The sequence below is a fragment of the Narcine bancroftii genome, chromosome 4 (genome assembly GCF_036971445.1).
Source record: "Narcine bancroftii isolate sNarBan1 chromosome 4, sNarBan1.hap1, whole genome shotgun sequence".
In the NCBI taxonomy this organism is placed as follows: domain Eukaryota; kingdom Metazoa; phylum Chordata; class Chondrichthyes; order Torpediniformes; family Narcinidae; genus Narcine; species Narcine bancroftii.
In genome coordinates, this window is record NC_091472.1 from 70,476,792 (window position 1) to 70,493,841 (window position 17,050).

At 41.6% G+C, this 17,050-nt stretch overlaps 1 protein-coding gene across 5 annotated transcripts in view; it reads right to left on the reverse strand.

Moving 5' to 3' along the window:
- LOC138760666 (protein transport protein Sec23B) overlaps window positions 1–17,050 on the reverse strand; it is a 52,037-nt gene that overhangs the window by 28,988 nt on the left and 5,999 nt on the right. For 3 of the 5 annotated variants that reach the window (XM_069931564.1, XM_069931561.1, XM_069931565.1), the window contains exons 2-6: window positions 7,404–7,642; window positions 5,000–5,057; window positions 3,890–3,976; window positions 3,488–3,724; window positions 1,764–1,846 (exon numbers count right to left, since the gene is read on the reverse strand). In XM_069931564.1, the coding sequence (XP_069787665.1) occupies window positions 1,764–1,846; window positions 3,488–3,724; window positions 3,890–3,976; window positions 5,000–5,057; window positions 7,404–7,624 (686 nt within the window). In that variant the 5' untranslated portion in view covers window positions 7,625–7,642. The remainder of the gene's footprint in view (window positions 1–1,763; window positions 1,847–3,487; window positions 3,725–3,889; window positions 3,977–4,999; window positions 5,058–7,403; window positions 7,643–17,050) is intronic. The other 2 variants (XM_069931563.1, XM_069931562.1) reach the window with 1 other exon arrangement.

Consider the following 17,050-nt stretch of genomic DNA (forward strand, 5'->3'; position numbering starts at 1 on the left):
CATCCCTAAAGTAGATTGATTTACTTTGCAAACCTTTGAGAGATTAAGAATGAAGTATGAAATTGTGGTGCTGAATTAGATGGTATTTGGGGCAGACAAACTTACTGAGCACCAGTTCTAAAATGTCTGATTGACAAATGATCGGTGAACAAGGATGAAAAATTACCGGTTATTATTTGAATTCTAGAAAATAAATATGTAATGGTAAAATCTTCATAATAAGCAATAAAAAAATAACAGAACAAGCCCCTCAAGCTTGCCTTGCCATTCAACAACATGATCGTGGCTGATCTCCCCCAGGCTTCCACTGGGCCAGTTCCCAATTCCGTCATCTAAAAATATAATTTACTCCTGTTATTATACCCCTAGTGATATGCGACCGTGTCTGCCTGTCCCACACCGGACTTGTCAGCCACAAACGAGCCTGCAGCTGACGTGGACATTACCCCTCCATAAATCTTCGTCCACGAAGCCAAGCCAAAGAGTGATATAACTGCCATAACTCTCCAGGGCAGAGAATATTAGAGATATACCACACACTGCAAGAAGAAACTACTGCATTTCTCAGTTTTACAATTACCTACCTGCTGTAACTAGTCTCTCCCAGAAGTGGAAACATCCAAATATCTACCCTTTGTGGTCCTGCAGGATCTTAATGCTTCAATAGATACCTCTTATTTTTCTAAACTCAAAAGAATACAGATCCAATCTCTTTAATGAGGTTAGTGAATCTCTTCTAGATTATTTCAATGCTAATATATGCTTTCTTAAATAAAGGGACCAATTCTATACACAGTATGGAAGGGACAATCCCACCAATAGCCGATACAATTCAAGTAATACATTTCAAAATGTAAATGCCAAATCCCTTGAAATAAAGTACAATATTACCAATACTTGGTGCTTTTATGATTCATATACAAGAACTCATTGATGTTTCTGTGGTTCACTTACCACCAATCTCTCCATTTAGATATTAATATGCTTTTTGATTCTTCTTTCTGAATTGCATGATCTCATTCTTTTCTATACTATATTCCATTTGCCCAACAAGTTTTCACTTAGTTGCTCAACTTACCTCTATCCTGCTGGAAAGTACAAACACCCTCATTTCAGAATGTCATCTCAGCTTTTTAATGTCATCAGGAAACCTGACCATCATCCACTCTAACCTATCTTCTAAGCCATTAATGAAATCAGGGGACATGAACTGATCCTCAGGGTACTTTAGTAGTTACACCCTTTCAGACTAAAGAAGACCTATTTATTCAGTCTCTGTCTTAAATGGGATAACCAATCTTCAATTCACGTTAATATACTTCCCTCAATAACACGTGCTCTTACCTTGTGCAACAGACTTTTATGACACCTTATCAAACACTTTGTGAATACAAATGCACCATGTCTACAGGTTCCCCTCAATCAATTCTGCTTGCTACATTTTTGAAAGATTCTGGCAACTTTGTCAAAAATGATGTTCATTCCATAACTTGGTATGATTGAATTAAGCTTCTCTAAATGACTGGATATTTCTTTCTTAATGATGGCTTCTAGCACCTTGAATCTCAAATCCTGAAGAACCCTTCTTGGAAATCAATGAGCTTTGAAAAACCATTGGCTTGACCATCTCTCTAGCTCTATGTGAATGCTCTGCCTTTGTTCCCATACACCTTGCCATCATGAGAATAGTGCACTGTAAAGAATCTTTCCTTTTACATTATACACATTTAACTGAAAATCATTGCTAACTGGAGCCATAATACCTGCTTGATAAACTAGGGTGCTCATGCGGTTGGGGAGTCCGTCCTTGAACTCCTTTTGGTGGCTTTGCAAGACCCAGCATATCCTGTTTGAAGAGGGAAAATTAGTAACATATATTTCAATACAATAAAATGAACAATTAAAAGCAGTTTGATGTCAAAGACATCTTTCGCCCCAAATAATCAAGTTTAAAAATTCCTTTTATTGTTATGTAATAATACAGAAAATGTAATATTACACAGAATTTCCTTTTTCCTGCCATAAGGCAAAGAGTTGCCATTAGCATTGCCTGACCTTACAGAAAGAGAAGCAAAAGAGAGCCCCTTCAGAGACACGTAGTGTCTGTGGATTCATCTCTAGTGCTCCTGCAGCCTCTGTAGCCACACAGGCTGTTGTTCGATCCATTGGCAACTCAATCCAAACTTCCGATATGATATAGACGTTTACAGCGCCTCAGGCCCTTTGGGAACTCTTATTGCCCTCAGCATCCAGTTCAATACCTGGTTTCCACAAGCCATTCTCCAGCAGCCTGCTGACGGTGTGGGTCTTTCAGCCACTGAGCCCCGCGCTTGTCTGCTGCAATATCCACATTCCTGTAGGATCATCTCCTATGCCTTTCCTTCTCAGTGTGGAAGTGCTCTCCCCATTCTGGTGCCCTGCGCCATTCCACTGTACCCCAGAGTCTGCAAACCCTCATGGTCTGCTACCCAGCACAGGCAAGCATCATCTTGGGCACAGACCGTGCAGTTGCAGGATTTTTAAAAAAAACACACACCGTTAGCTCATTTAACAGGCAGTTTAAAGCCTGTACAGAGCCATCGTTATTAGGACTGGGCAGTAGGACCGTGCAGAGCAGCACAGTGTCTCTGCTTCCTGCTCTCCTGGGTCCACACCAAAGGTAGTGCTGCCGTTAATTAAAATTAGTATAAATTGTTCCTCCTCAATAGAGGAAAATATTTAAGAATGTGGACAACTAAGTTTTATATCTTCTAACGTGATAGTAATTGTACTTTGAATCAGCTAACCAGTAACCTTTGCTTCCTTCGAAGACACATTTTGAATGTGACTTGCCCTTTTTGTTCCGCCATGTTGCACCCTGTCAGTTGGTTTGCTTAAATCCATTCTGAGACATCAAATGCACTTTCCTTATCAAAAATCATTATCTGTTCAAAACTGTTCAGTCTAATTTTGTCCTCCATTAATCTGTCATATTTAAACAATGATTTTGGATTTGCACTAACATAAATTTTCCAAGTCACCACCTCCCACCATGCAAGAATGATATTACAAATGCAAAAGGAGAATTACAAAATTTTGAAGATGAATAAATTGAATTTTCAATAAGTAGACTCAAAAGACTGCAGGTGCCAGAACCTGCAGCAAAAAAATAAACTGCTGGAAGAACTCAAGAAGTTGAGCAGAAATTGTGGGGGTCGATATTTTGGGCCGAGACCCTGCATTAGGACTGAGAGTGAAGAGGGAAGATAGCTGGTTTAGAGGTGGGAAGGACTGAAACAAGATCCAGTAAATAATATGTTGAACCAAGGGTGGATGAAGGACGATGGACAGAAGCAGTCTGGTGGAGGAGGTGGAAGGGTAGAGCTGGGAGACAGATTCAATCTTTTTTTACAAAAGTCTTAAAGCCAAAAAGTTCATGAGTCTCAGCAAAAGGTTTTACTTTAAGTAACATAAGCAACATCACATTTCAACTTTTCAGCAAACACACCTGGATTTGTTTTGCTGTCAGATCCTTTGTACCTCTGAAGACATAACTTTTAGAAATCCCCTCACAGTTCAATTCATGGACCTGTACCATTCGACCAAAAGTTATCAGACCAACGAGTGCATTGGGAGGGAGCAGACTCAGGGACATTTGAAGGGATTCTTTGAGAGCCTGAAGATCATCTTCCTCTAGGCAAGTGTCCACCACATACAAGAAGATGAGGGGGGCAGATGAACCTCGCTGTACAACACAAAATTAAAGGACAATTAGTGAAATCAATGCTCTTCCTTCAAGTTTTGAATTATGATCCAAACAATTTGTTGTATCCATCTCAAAGACAGGTTTTGGCTTGAAATCCAACATACAGAATACTAATGCAATGAACAGATGTGCTTTTTATATTACCTGAACAACGTATTCAATGGTTGAAAATTGTGGCAGTAGTTCAGCTGGCTGATTCACTTCTGATATCCCCGAGTAAGATGGTGAAAACTGCAAAATAGTCAATTAATAAAAATCAGATTATTGCAATAAATATTAGTATAAATATATTACTGGATCTGATAATCAGCTCCTTACAGCACAGAATTTTTTAAAAGGTGGCGGTTGTGTACCACCTCTGAACCATGTACTGCATTGAATGCACTTCACATGTGGAACATTAAACAAAAAAAGGAAGAAAGTAAGTAGTCAAGTCTTAATTTTTTCTTTTAACAGCTTCAATATTAATGATCATCTTCTTGGACACTTGCTGAGTGGAAGACAATCTTTTTTGAGGCCCTTGAATAATTCCTACAAATATCGTTGAGTCTTCCTCCCAGAGAGGAGGTTGGAAGGCTTGGAAAATGGTTTGGGAACAAAAGGCTGAGTCTTAACGTGGACAGAATAAAGGATGTTATTGTGGAATGTAGAAGGATGAAGGTCAAACATTCTCCTGTTGTGGAGAGCACAAAGTCCCTTGGTGTGCATATAAAGGACAACCTATCCTGGATCCACAATCTCCTCATTAGTCAGGAAGGCACACTTCCGAAGGAGGCTAACAAGGGGAAGGCTACCAAGCCCCATCTTGACAAATTTTTACTGGAGCACAATTGAGTGTCCTGTCTGGCTGAATCATGGTAGTTGCAAAGCATTGGAAAGTCAACATAAACGATTATCAAAATGGGCGAGAAGATCACTGGGGTCTTCCTTTCTTCCAGTGACAACATTTACTGGGAGCGTTGGCTCAAAGAATTATAGAAGATCTTTTCCAACCAGCACTCAGTATCTTTGACCCACTACTATCAAGAAAGAGGTAGTGGAGCATCAAAATCAGGACTGCCAAGCTGGGAAATAGCTTCTTTCCTCAGGATGTGAGATTGATGAACAATATTCTGAAACCAATATATTTATTTTAAATTATATTTTTTATGCATACATGTGATTATTATTTACTGTGTATTGTGTTGTGCATGTGTGTGCAGGTAGTTTATGTAGTCTGATGATAATAAAATTTAAATTGAAATGAGCACTTACCTGGTTCCTCTGGAAACAAAAATTGCATGTCCAGAGTTTTGCTCGATAGTCCACTTGGCTGTTTTGTAAAAAAGGCATAATCAGTATTTTTGTTAATTTATAAAGCAAGAAGTCTACTCGTCCATTACATAAACATATTATTAATTACATTTAATTTTAATTTCTAAATTAGGTAGCTTTTTCTCTTTGATTTCACCTATAATTGCACTAGAAATAATGTAAACTATATACCTCCTGCCTAGATAGAAAACCCAGGTGAAACTTGTGAACAGAAACATGTAATAGAAACAGAAAAAAACTACTCTGCAGATCAGGCAGCAGCTGTGGAACGAGAAGCAGATTTCAAACAGATTGAAGACATTTCTTCAGACCTGTAAATCCTGTTCTTCCAGACAGTTCTCAATCTGAAAATGGTGGTCCTGCCGGAGCTGCTCCAATTACAGCACTGCTCACCTGATACAGACCCACGGACAGCAGGGAGCAAAGTCTCAGCACTCTCCTGTGGGGTCTGACTGCTGTCAGCCCTGTACAGACTTTAAACAACCTGTTAAAGGACAGACAGTGGTTTATTTTAAATTCCCATGACCAGGGGGTCTGGCCCAAGATGCCAGCGCCAATGATTGGCAGTAGCCACCAGGGGTTGCAGACCCCAGGAAATCGGAGGACTGGTGCAGGGAATGGGAGACCAACCCCCATTTCAGAGGGAGAAGCAGAGGAGATGACCTATAGGACAGAGACCTTGGTGGCGGACCACTGAGGGGCTCTGAGGCGGAAGAACACACAGGAGGTGGTCTGTTGATGACATGAGGCGAGGTACCCATGTAGCACGTGGGCTGCTGGTGACTGCGGTCAAAGGACTTACGCCAGGCTGCAGACTACTGGTAACTGGCTCAAGACTGGCTGAAGGGGTATTAGGTATCAGAACCGGGATACGAGAGGGTGCTGGAAGCTTCCTGATCATGTCACAGGTTTGCAACTGGAGCTCAGGTTGCTGATGGTTTGGAATGAAGGCTGTGTGGCTGCGGAAGCACTGAAGACAAGCCATGGACATTCAGTGACTCTGGGGGACTCCCTTTTGCTTTCTTTCTCTGGCTGTAAGGGGTGCTGGACAATTTTTGCTGATAGTGAATCTTTGCCTTCTGGTAGACTAAAGAAAATTTTGTGTAATATCACATTTTCTGTTTTATTACATGACAATAAAATAATTTTGAATCTTGAAAACATTAACTCCCTACAAATGTTGACTGATCTATTGAGTGTTTACATTTCTTTTGATCACCAGGTAGTCTACCAGAGTGGTATGTACTTAGCATCGTTTAGTCAATTGATACAAATGATACATGTTTTGTCTTTTCCCACAATAAGGCCATGTCATTCTGACCAATCACTGATGGCTTTCTTTCAAGGGAAAGCTCTCACTATTTTTCACCCCACTGAATTTGTATCTTGTCCTTTTTTCCAATGCTGAGATAGCTGTCTAATGAGCTGCATCAATATATTGAACTGATTGTAAAGATTCACTTCTCAACATGAGTGAGCTTTAAAGAGAGTTTTTTTATTTTCCCAAAGTTATCTTCAGATTTATCTTCTGGCAATCATCATTGTTAAACATCACTCATTACATAGAAATGAGCCAGATATATATTGGTTTATCACCTTGGAAGTTGTGTGGCTCCACAAATTTCATTACAAGTATGAGAGTAATTTAATCAATAATTTTTATACCTCCATTTATATTCTGAGCTCACTGAGTTTTGTAAAAATTTTCCATTGAAAATTAATTTTTATACAGTTAAATTACTATCAGCTATTTTATTGAGTGTGTGTGCACGCGCATGATGAAGTCAGCGATACACCATCCTCAAATCAGAACAAGGCATCTGAAATCGTATCCTTGCATTCTGTCTGCGATCTCCTTGACTAGAACATCAAATGAACCCATAGAAGGTATCACAACTGATGCTAGGAAACATAATATTATCATCTCAAGTGACTTCAATGCAAGCTACACAATTTCATTCAGAACTCACACTAAATGTTGGGTGAAAGTTTTAAATGAAAAAAACAGGCCTGTGACAACCCTAATCCACCAACTTTAGATCACTTACAGCCAGCCTCCTTGTCAAAGTATCAGACCTGTATACATGTTCAGCTGGGGCTGTTTTTTCTCATTACTGTCTGGTTGTATGAACTTTATGAATACTTGATGAAGCTCTCATGGAAACATGATTCAAACTAGTGCCATTACTTTACTGACAATATAATATACATGTAACTAAATGGATTTTAAATGTAATCTTTAAAAATACGATCCAAGAAGTTTAGCTTGAGAAAAAGTTGGAACTGTTTCATACTACTTTTGGACATCTTGCCTTAAAGTTACAATGAAATTCAGATATCCTACCATAGTGGATTGAGGACAGCCCTGCATGTTGCCCGGCTGCAGAGAACAGGTTCATACTGTATTGGTGGTAAATCTGGACGCTCTTTTAAAGGTGTGAAGAGACAAGCTAATGGAACCACCATGCGTGTCGCCTCAAGTCGGCTGGATGGCCATACATTCCAGCTGAACCGAATTCCATCTCGTTCTTCATTTTGTTGAATAAATTCTAGATAGGCTGTCATGGTTACCGAAGATTTCTGCTAAAACAAACCACCAATAAAAGTTAAGTGATCTTTACCAAATACATGATTTCACAATTTATAATTGTGTGAATTTAAATTTGCAATTTTACATTCAAAATAGCTTTTCCCTCTTATAAAAGTTTATTGATTGGGAAAGGAGTAGATTGGCATTTTAACAACACATAAATGTACACGTTCTCTCTCTTTCTTTCTCTTGTCATCCACTTTCCTTTAAGAGACACCATATAATATGCTGCTTTGTATGTTTCTCCAATTATTCATACAATTTAGGACCAGCGTAGGATATTGGCCGATGAAAATAATGAAATTTGATTTTGGATGTTATAATATCATTTTAGTTAATATATTAAATGAATATTCTGAAATGGTTACATTCAAAGAAACATACTGAGCTAAGTAAATCCAAGACATCTGAAAAGGCAGCATAATGTTTACTGTATTTATGGAACAGACTCTTGCTGTTACAGATCGGGTATCAGGAATTCAATGGTTTGAGATTTCAGAATCCAGACTACTAACATATTAAGCATTACACCATTGCTTTATATATATTTAAATTATTCCAACTGTAGAGTTGAGAGAGCTTAAGCGGACCAATTGAATCGCAAGGAGAGTTACACACAGGTTGGGGAAAGAGATTAACAAGGAGTGTCCATGGGACTTGGCACTTTGGCGCACCAATCAAATCATGAGTCATCAGGAGGAACAAATAAAAGTAAAACAGGCCCCAAGCAAAGCAGCTACTGTAGAATTAGAGGTTTTGGCTCACAGAGGCTAAGTACGTGCTACAGGCACAGTGTGGTCAGGTAATATTTTTTCATAGAAATAGAATGCACGTTTGAGTTACGAAAGAAGAAGTTATCGAGATTGTGGGAGCACGAGGAATGATCTTCCAAGAAACAATAGATTTTGGCATGGTTCCAGAGGCTAGAAAATTAGAAAGGTCACACCACCATTTAAAAAGGGAGGAAGGCAGCAGAAAGGAAATTATAGACCTGTTAGCCTAACATCGGTGGTTGAAGTTGTTGGAGTCAATTATCAAGAAGGAGGTTACGGAGTACCTTGTGCATCACAAGATCAGCCAAAAATCAGCACGATTTCCTGAAGGGAACCTTGCTCTGTCAAACCTACTTTGATTTTTTTTTGAGGAAACCAGGAGGAGTCAAAACAAAGGAAGCGCAGTGGATGTGATATATCAGGAGATGAAAAGTCATGGAGAGAAGACGGGATGGGGGGGAGGAGGATGGGGCTGTGTGGGAGAACAGATCAGCTCACGATGGAATGGCAGAGTGGACTCAATGGGTCAAATTGCCTACTTCTGTTCCTAGATCTTATGGTCATCAGACAGCTTAGATAAGGCGCAAAATGCTACATCCTGTGTCACATGTTTATAAAGAATACAGTTATTTCATAAATGCTCTTGATGTCCTGACAAAATTTTACACGTTTTTCCTTTCATTATAAAACAGCACCTTACTGGAACTTAGGAGTTAACTCGGTTTGAAACTTAAAATTTTAGAAACTCCATTGTCTAAAGTTTTATGATTAAGAAAATGCATACATTGTAGTATAAAAGTAATGAACTTTTGGACAAATGGTTTTCTTTCATTTAGAAGTGAAATTTTTAATTTTGGTTTGTCTAAAGTTTCATGATCTCATTGGGTATGTAGCTCCTCAGTTTGCTAGTCTAGCTGAGTTGTAGAATTACAATCAACTTTGGCTTTTCTTTCTTTGGCTTGGCTTCGCGGACGAAGATTTATGGAGGGGTAATGTCCACGTCAGCTGCAGGCTCGTTTGAGGCTGACAAGTCCAATGCGGGACAGGCAGACACGATTGCAGCGGTTGCAAGGGAAAATTGGTTGGTTGGGGTTAGGTGTTGGGTTTTTCCTCCTTTGTCTTTTGTCAGTGAGGTGGGCTCTGCGGTCTTCTTCAAAGAAGGTTGCTGACCGCCGAACTGTGAGGTGCCAAGATGCACGGTTTGAGGCGATATCAGCCCACTGGTCAATGTGGCAGGCACCAAGAGATTTCTTTAGGCAGTTCTTGTACCTCTTCTTTGGTGCACCTCAGTCTCGGTGGCCAGTGGAGAGCTCGCCATATAACACGATCTTGGGAAGGCAATGGTCCTCCATTCTGGAGACGTGACCTACCCAGTGTAAGGTAAAACATCATGAGATGGGAATGTGTAGGGAGTTACCCTGTACAGGGCAGTAACAAGAAGGGGAGGTGTCCTTGTACTCCTGTTAGGTAAAACATCATGAGATGGGACCGGTGAAGGAGTCACCCAGTACTAAGGAGTAACAGAATGCATCCTTGTACTTACAAGATAAGAGAGACATTGATGGATTGAGAGGCAGGAAGCTAGCAGGGAAAGGATAGCAACAGTTTTAGTCATTGGACAAGTAATGATATGATGATGTTCTAAACATGTATCCAAGGGTATAAAAAATCACCATTTTGCTGATAACGGCAGAATGCATTCTCCGACTAACTTTGTTAGTCGCAAGTGTTACAATCCGGTAATAAAGAACAAAGAACCCTGATTTCGACTCAGTCTGGTGTTTGTCTCACTCATTCATGAACAATGCAGACCTAACAATTTGGTGACCCCGACGTGATGGGTGAGTGAACACTGGACGACGGTTTCTGTTTTTTCTGACAATCATCTCAGCCGGCTGATAAAAAGGTCCAGAGAAGCCTGTTTTAACAAAATTCTCTTTTTTTTTTAAATCTTTATGATTGTCAGTAAGAACTGGAGATCGGACAAATTAGACGACCACAATTGAAGGTCGCATGCCAGGATTGTAACACGTAAGTGATTACAGACAAGATAAAAGTCCTTAAGGTGTTTGAATGACATTTATTAAGTGCTTCGCAAGAAACTACTAGAGTTTAAAAGTCTTTATTGTGTCGTTGCAAAGTCCAATAGAGTGAGAAGGTGGTCTATAAACAATTGAGGACCTGAGTTTTCTGCCCTAAACTGGTTTTTAAGAGGAGAAATCTCCCACGTGAAGGTTGGGCTTTGAAAGAAAACAAAGGTTCAGGCTTATTGGCCTCAATTGTATCTGAGAGACTGACTTATAAATGTCCGGTAGGTATGATAATGTCTGTACACTTGAGAAGTTAAGAATTTATTTCCCCAATTCGCCGTGGTGGAATACCACAGCAGACACTAGAGACCTTGAGACAACAAAAAAAGTACTCAGGGACGCCTGCCTGGTGAACAAGAACGACGACAGAAGGCTGCGACAACTGTGTCCGGATCAGGTAGGAGATATTAATGAAAAAGTTGACAAACTCCTAAGAGACACCCAGTTTATTCGAAATACTTTTGATAAGTTAAATGAGGGTATTCCCAACATCACCAAGGAGATAAAGTTACGTAAATTCATAGATTGGTACAGGGAAACAGGACAAAAGTATAGCCCAAATATTTGGTTTTCTAGTTGTAATTTAACTTTCAGACCCCTTTGGGAAAACAGAGAGTGGAAAACGAGCAATCAGAGTATACAGGACAGTCTGAAGTCAATTGGAGGACAAGACTTAGAGACTGTTCTTTTAAAAGATATTAGTCATCCAGCTTGCAAGGAGACATTTTTAAAAGCAATTTTCGTTGACATAGATCCCCTAAACGGACAAAAACCTAAATTAAAACAGGCATTAGAAAGCGGTCCCGCAGCTATGGCTGTACAGTTGCCTGCTAAGACTTTTGACCAAGTTATTAAGGAAATTAATCAGGAATTAGAGGAGCGAAATACCAGTAATGCGGCATTGGAAAAACAAAAAATGCTCCGAAAATGTGTAGACCGCTGGAGGAAGAGGGGTTGGTTACCCGGGGGCACTGAGATGTTCCTGACAGGTGAGGAAAAAAAAATTTTAAAACGTAGAGGCTTAGATAAGCTGGAAGAAACAAAACACAGAAGGGAAAGGAAAAGTGCCTGTTTCCAGTTTCCAGCCACGAAGTGTCCGGGTTTGCTCTCTCCCTCCCTCCTTTCACCCTCCCCCCTCTCTCTTCTCTCCCCCTCTCTCTCTTCTCCCCCCCCCTACTCTCTCACCCACTCCACCTCCCAATCCCAATCTGTGGTGGTGCTGCCCTGAAATCCCCAGGTTGGGCAGGGCAGAGAAATACAATTTGGTTTTAATTTTGTGCCCACAATTCCAGCTCCGCATCAAATGGGATCCTGTTTTATCCTCTCTCCCTCCCTTTTTCCCGCACCCCCACCATTGCGGGATCAGGGCAGACATTGTGGGCTGACGTGTAGCTCACTCGAGGTGGGAGGGAAGGAAGGAGTGATAGTTCCCAGTGGTGGGAGACCCAATCTGATCCAGACCAGTGATCACAGGATGAGAACCTTTTAAAACCTTTGAAACGAAAGTGTTAATCTGAAGACTTTTCTCCCAGTGGGGCCAGTGCAAGGCATTTTCTCTCTCTATCTCTTGTGCTCTGTGTATCTGCCTCTCTATCTCTTTCTCTCGCTATGCTCTCTCTCTCTCTCTCTCTCTCTCTCTCTGGCACCCCAGATGGGACACTGGAGTCACGTCCCTTATATTCAGATATTGAGACACTGGGGTGTGACAAGAACCACGGGAATAGGGACACATCAGACGAGGTACAGGCCCCTTTAATAAAAATAGAAGGGGGAGTAATAGATGTAGAGACCCCTCTGGAGTCCAAGAAAATAGAAAAGGAGTTAGAGATACAGAAATGGAACATGAAAAAGGTTCAGGATAACATTAAAAACTTAAACAGAGATATTAATGTGCTGGGGCAGATCAGTGAGGATCAAAAAGAATTAATGGTAGGTGTATTGAAGGAAGTGGAAAAGATAACTACAACACTGTCAGGAGAAATTAAAGCTGAAGGAATGGTAATAGGAGTAAAGGACGAAAAGTGTAGTACAGATGAGGAAACGAGATACGATCCACCATGGGAGGAAAGTAAAAGGAAAAGACTCGGGAGGGAGAAAAATAGACATGCCTACCTGGACATAGTTAGAACAAAAGAGAAAGATGTGAAACAACTAAACTATGGCCGAAAAGATTATCTTAGAGATGAACGTGACCAATATACCTTTGACCCTGAGACATTGGAAGCTGATAGGGACAGTGACAGTGACGAAGAAGAGTCAGAACAAGGTGGGATAAATAAATGCATGCCAAGAGTAAAGAAGGAGCAGAAATCCCCAAAATTGAGATATCAATGCCCATTACTGATCACGGGACGGGGAACTCAAAAATATGTACCCTGGTCACGAATGGACTTAGAGAGTTTAATGAAAAAACTACCTCCGTTGAGTAATGGGGCTAGTCCATGGATTTCTTGTTTTGAGCGAGAAACCTGCCAAGAACAATTAGCACTCGCAGATGTCAGAACTATCATGATAAAATTAAAGGCAGAAGGGGCCCTGAAGCAAATAGAGAAAATTGTAAGAAGCAGTAAATTGGGGGATGAAATAGAATTTAACCCACTTTGGAATAAATTTTGGGAAGCACTTAGAGAAACATTTCCTACACCCTATAGTTTGGATGCCTTGGTAACCCTTCAACTAAAGGAAGGAGAGACTGCACACGAGTATTTCACTCGAGCATGGGACTTATGGGAAACAGGGACTGGAGAAAGACCCGACCACAGCCCCTTAGGAAGGGCTCACTTTCGTAATGGGATAATAAACGGACTACCTGCTACGGTTCAAGCAAAATTAAGGGACATTGTGGGAGTAGAGACAATGTCAGAGGATTTGTGGAAAAGACACCTGACACATGCAATCAAACGACATCGTCAATCAGAGCATGCTAAGTCAGAAAGTGCGTCCCAGAAGGAGGTGGACAAAACAACCGATAAATTGGTGAGAGCCATAGAACATATAGGGGTTAAATTAGCGGCCCAACAGATAGTCCCACAGGTCATGGGGCCAGTGATAAATCCGGGACCCCAAGTAAGAAATGGTTGGGAAAGACAGCTAGGTACAATGTATAGAGGGGAACATGCAGTATGCTGGTACTGCCAAAATCCTGGACACTACCAGCGGAACTGTCCGGAGGCTGGGAGAGCAAGGGGAAAAAGATTACCCTCTATGAGAGGCTATCGGGGAAGAGGAGGAAACTTAAGAGGACAAGCAAGGGGTAGGGGTGGACACATTGATGGGCCCCAGAGAATCGGGGGGTGGCAGAGTGATCAACAAGTCCAGGCACCTCAGTGTAATGACTATATTGAGGAAGGTGCTGAATTTGATTATTGAAGGTGCCCTGGAGAATCAAAAATCACGCCTCCCTGGGAGCCACCAAAAATTTGGGGGACGGTAAATGGAGAAAAAATTGAATTTATGGTTGACACAGGGGCAGCAGTTACGACAGTGATTAAAAAACCCCCAGGGAGCACATTTTCGGGCAAAACATTATCTACAATAGGATTCTCCGGGATAAGGGAAACACAGCCCTATACAGATAACATCGACATGACATTTGGACGACAAAGGGTTAAAACGCCTGTCCTGGTTGTGCCAAGTTGCCCCATTAATTTATTAGCAAGGGACATTCTTACCAAACTAGGAATAACCATACAATGTTCTGAGAAGGGCCTTCGGTTAACATACCCAGGGGATACAATAAGAAGGGGAGGACAGTTTATAGTAATGACCCCATCTAACGCTTCAGAAGTATTTTCTGGAGTCGGCTACTGTATGATGAACCAGGCCCAGGGCTGATTAAACAGTTTTTTGAGTGGAGGGCCAGTATTCCTCGGTATGGGGATTACCATTATCCACTAGATCCTATGCATGTTACATTAAACTACACCATCCACCCGGACCAGGAATATGAGGAGAGGTGGGACTCTCTAAAAGAAGGGAAGACAGAAACGATACATTGTCCATTTATCTTTGTAGGTAAGGAGGGAATAGCTGCTATGGTTGTCATGACAGAAGAACAAATGGAGTGGTTCTGCTTAGGAGTAGAAAGTGTGCCTCATGTGACCTTGGGTATTGACAAAGATCATCACGCTCGACAGCTGGGTCCGATGGTAAAGGAAGTGATAGGGTGTGAATACAGGCAGACAGAAATCCCGGGATATTCCACCTCGGAGGGAGGAAAATTTGTCAGACTGAATATTGAAGCATGGGACCAGGTAGTGAATGAGAAAGTAGAAAGAGACCGAGCCATAGAAGGAGAAAATATTGATCACAGAGACTCAGACAAATATCTTTCTAATCTGAGTCCACATATATGGACAACGGGGCCCTATGATGTGGGAGTAATAAAAGGAGAGGTATTTCTAGAATTGGCCAACCCCGGGCAGAAACCAATATGGAGAAAACAATACCGCTTGTCGCCCAGTCAGGAGGAGGGTATTAAAGGAACGATAGAAGGGTTAATGGAGTCAGGGGTTTTAAGGGCGGCACCTGACAGTATGTGGTACACGCCCATCATGCCTGTTCCCAAACCGGGTAGAAAAGACTGGAGGATGGTACACGACCTCCGGGAGATTAACTTGGCTACCAAGACCATCGGGAGACCAGTCCCAGACCCATATGTAGCACTTAGGGCTCTGAGTCCGGAGCACGAATACTATACTGTCATTGATCTGGCAAACGCATTCTTCTGCTTGAAATTAGCTGAGGAATGCCAAGACTGGTTCACTTTCACTTACCAAGCACATCGGTACACATACACTAGATTACCTCAGGGTTATAAGGACAGTCCAGGACTGTTCAATCAGGCCCTTAGCGAAATCCTAATGAAATTAAAGCTCCCGGAAGATGTTACACTGATTCAGTATGTAGACGACCTACTATTAGCAGGGAAAACGCCACATGGGTGCCTGACAGGGCAGCCAAACAGGTTACTGGTTATCATGAACATATACAGGGGATGATTTTGAGGTCCCATAACAAAAAAAATGAATCTGAAACTAAGGAGACTTGTAGCAGATTGAATGACTACACAGATGAGTTTTGTGGAGGAAGAGTGCTGTACAACTGGCTCCCCGCTAACTGGGATGGTCGGTGTGCTCTAGTAACCCTTAATGCGCCAGTGCTGATTGTCAAAATGCAGGAGGGAGACGAGGATTCCCTAGAATTGCGCCACACAGAGAGTTGGCTGTGGAGAAAAAGGAGGAGTGTTGGACTCTTGGGGCCGGGAGGAAGGAACCCTGATGGGGTATGGATTGATGCCATTGGCCAAGCCCGGAATATTCCGGACGAATTTAAATTAGCCGATGAGATTGCAGCTGGGTTTGAAAGCTTTCCTGTTTTTAGTGCAATTTTTCCCATCACTGTAAATAAGAATGTTAATAGGATCAACCTTATTCACTATAATGTCCAGCGCCTTGCAAATTTGACCAGGGACGTTGTTGAGGCAATACATCAACAACTGTCAGAAACTTCCCTTATGACACTTCAGAATAGGATAGCGATTGATATGGTCCTGGCAGAGAAAGGTGGAGTGTGTGCTATGTTTGGAGATCTATGCTGCACTTCTATCTCTAATAACACAGGGCCAGATGGATCACTCACTAAGGGGTTAACGAAACTTAGGGCATTGGCGAAAGAATTAAAAGCCCAGTCTGGAGTCTCCAATCCTGTTTTATCCTGGTTACAGGGAGTGTTTGGGAGATGGAGCACATTGTTAGGACAACTTTTGCTGGGTTTGTTCATTTCTGTATCAATTTTTATCACTTGTGGCTGTTGTTGTATTCCATGCATTCGAACGCTGGTCACGAGGACCATAGAGACAGCCCTTGCTGACCGTGATGAACTGCCTCCGAAATATCAAGCTGTGCAGGCTGTGGAGCAAGACTATCTCACATTACAGGAGACGGAGAAAGTTGCTGAGATCGATCTGGAGTCTGAAGAGGAATGTGATGGGAAGGAGGGATTGTGAATTAGATTGTTACACATATAATTTTAACCTTGCTTGTAACCCAAATATTATAACATTGATTGTAACACAAACATTATTAATCAGATTGTAGAACAAGTATTATGAATTAGATTGTAGACCATATGTTAACTTGGGAATTTACTAATGTACGGGGGGTTAGCTAGTTTTTTGCTTGGGGGCAAATGGGATGAAACTTGTAAACGGGCAATGGGATCGGGGTGACGGATGGGGGGTGTACGCAAAGGAGGGTTGGGGGAACCCTCGCCCACCAGCCGAACTACCCTGTGAACAGAACCCGTATAGAGCTTGGCAATAATAGGCGAAATAATGTAACGCGGTGGTAGCATAGTCAGGGCGAGATTGTCCTCTAAAGAGGACAAAGGAGGGATTGTAAGGTAAAACATCATGAGATGGGAATGTGTAGGGAGTTACCCTGTACAGGGCAGTAACAAGAAGGGGAGGTGTCCTTGTACTCCTGTTAGGTAAAACATCATGAGATGGGACCGGAGAAGGAGTCACCCAGTACTAAGG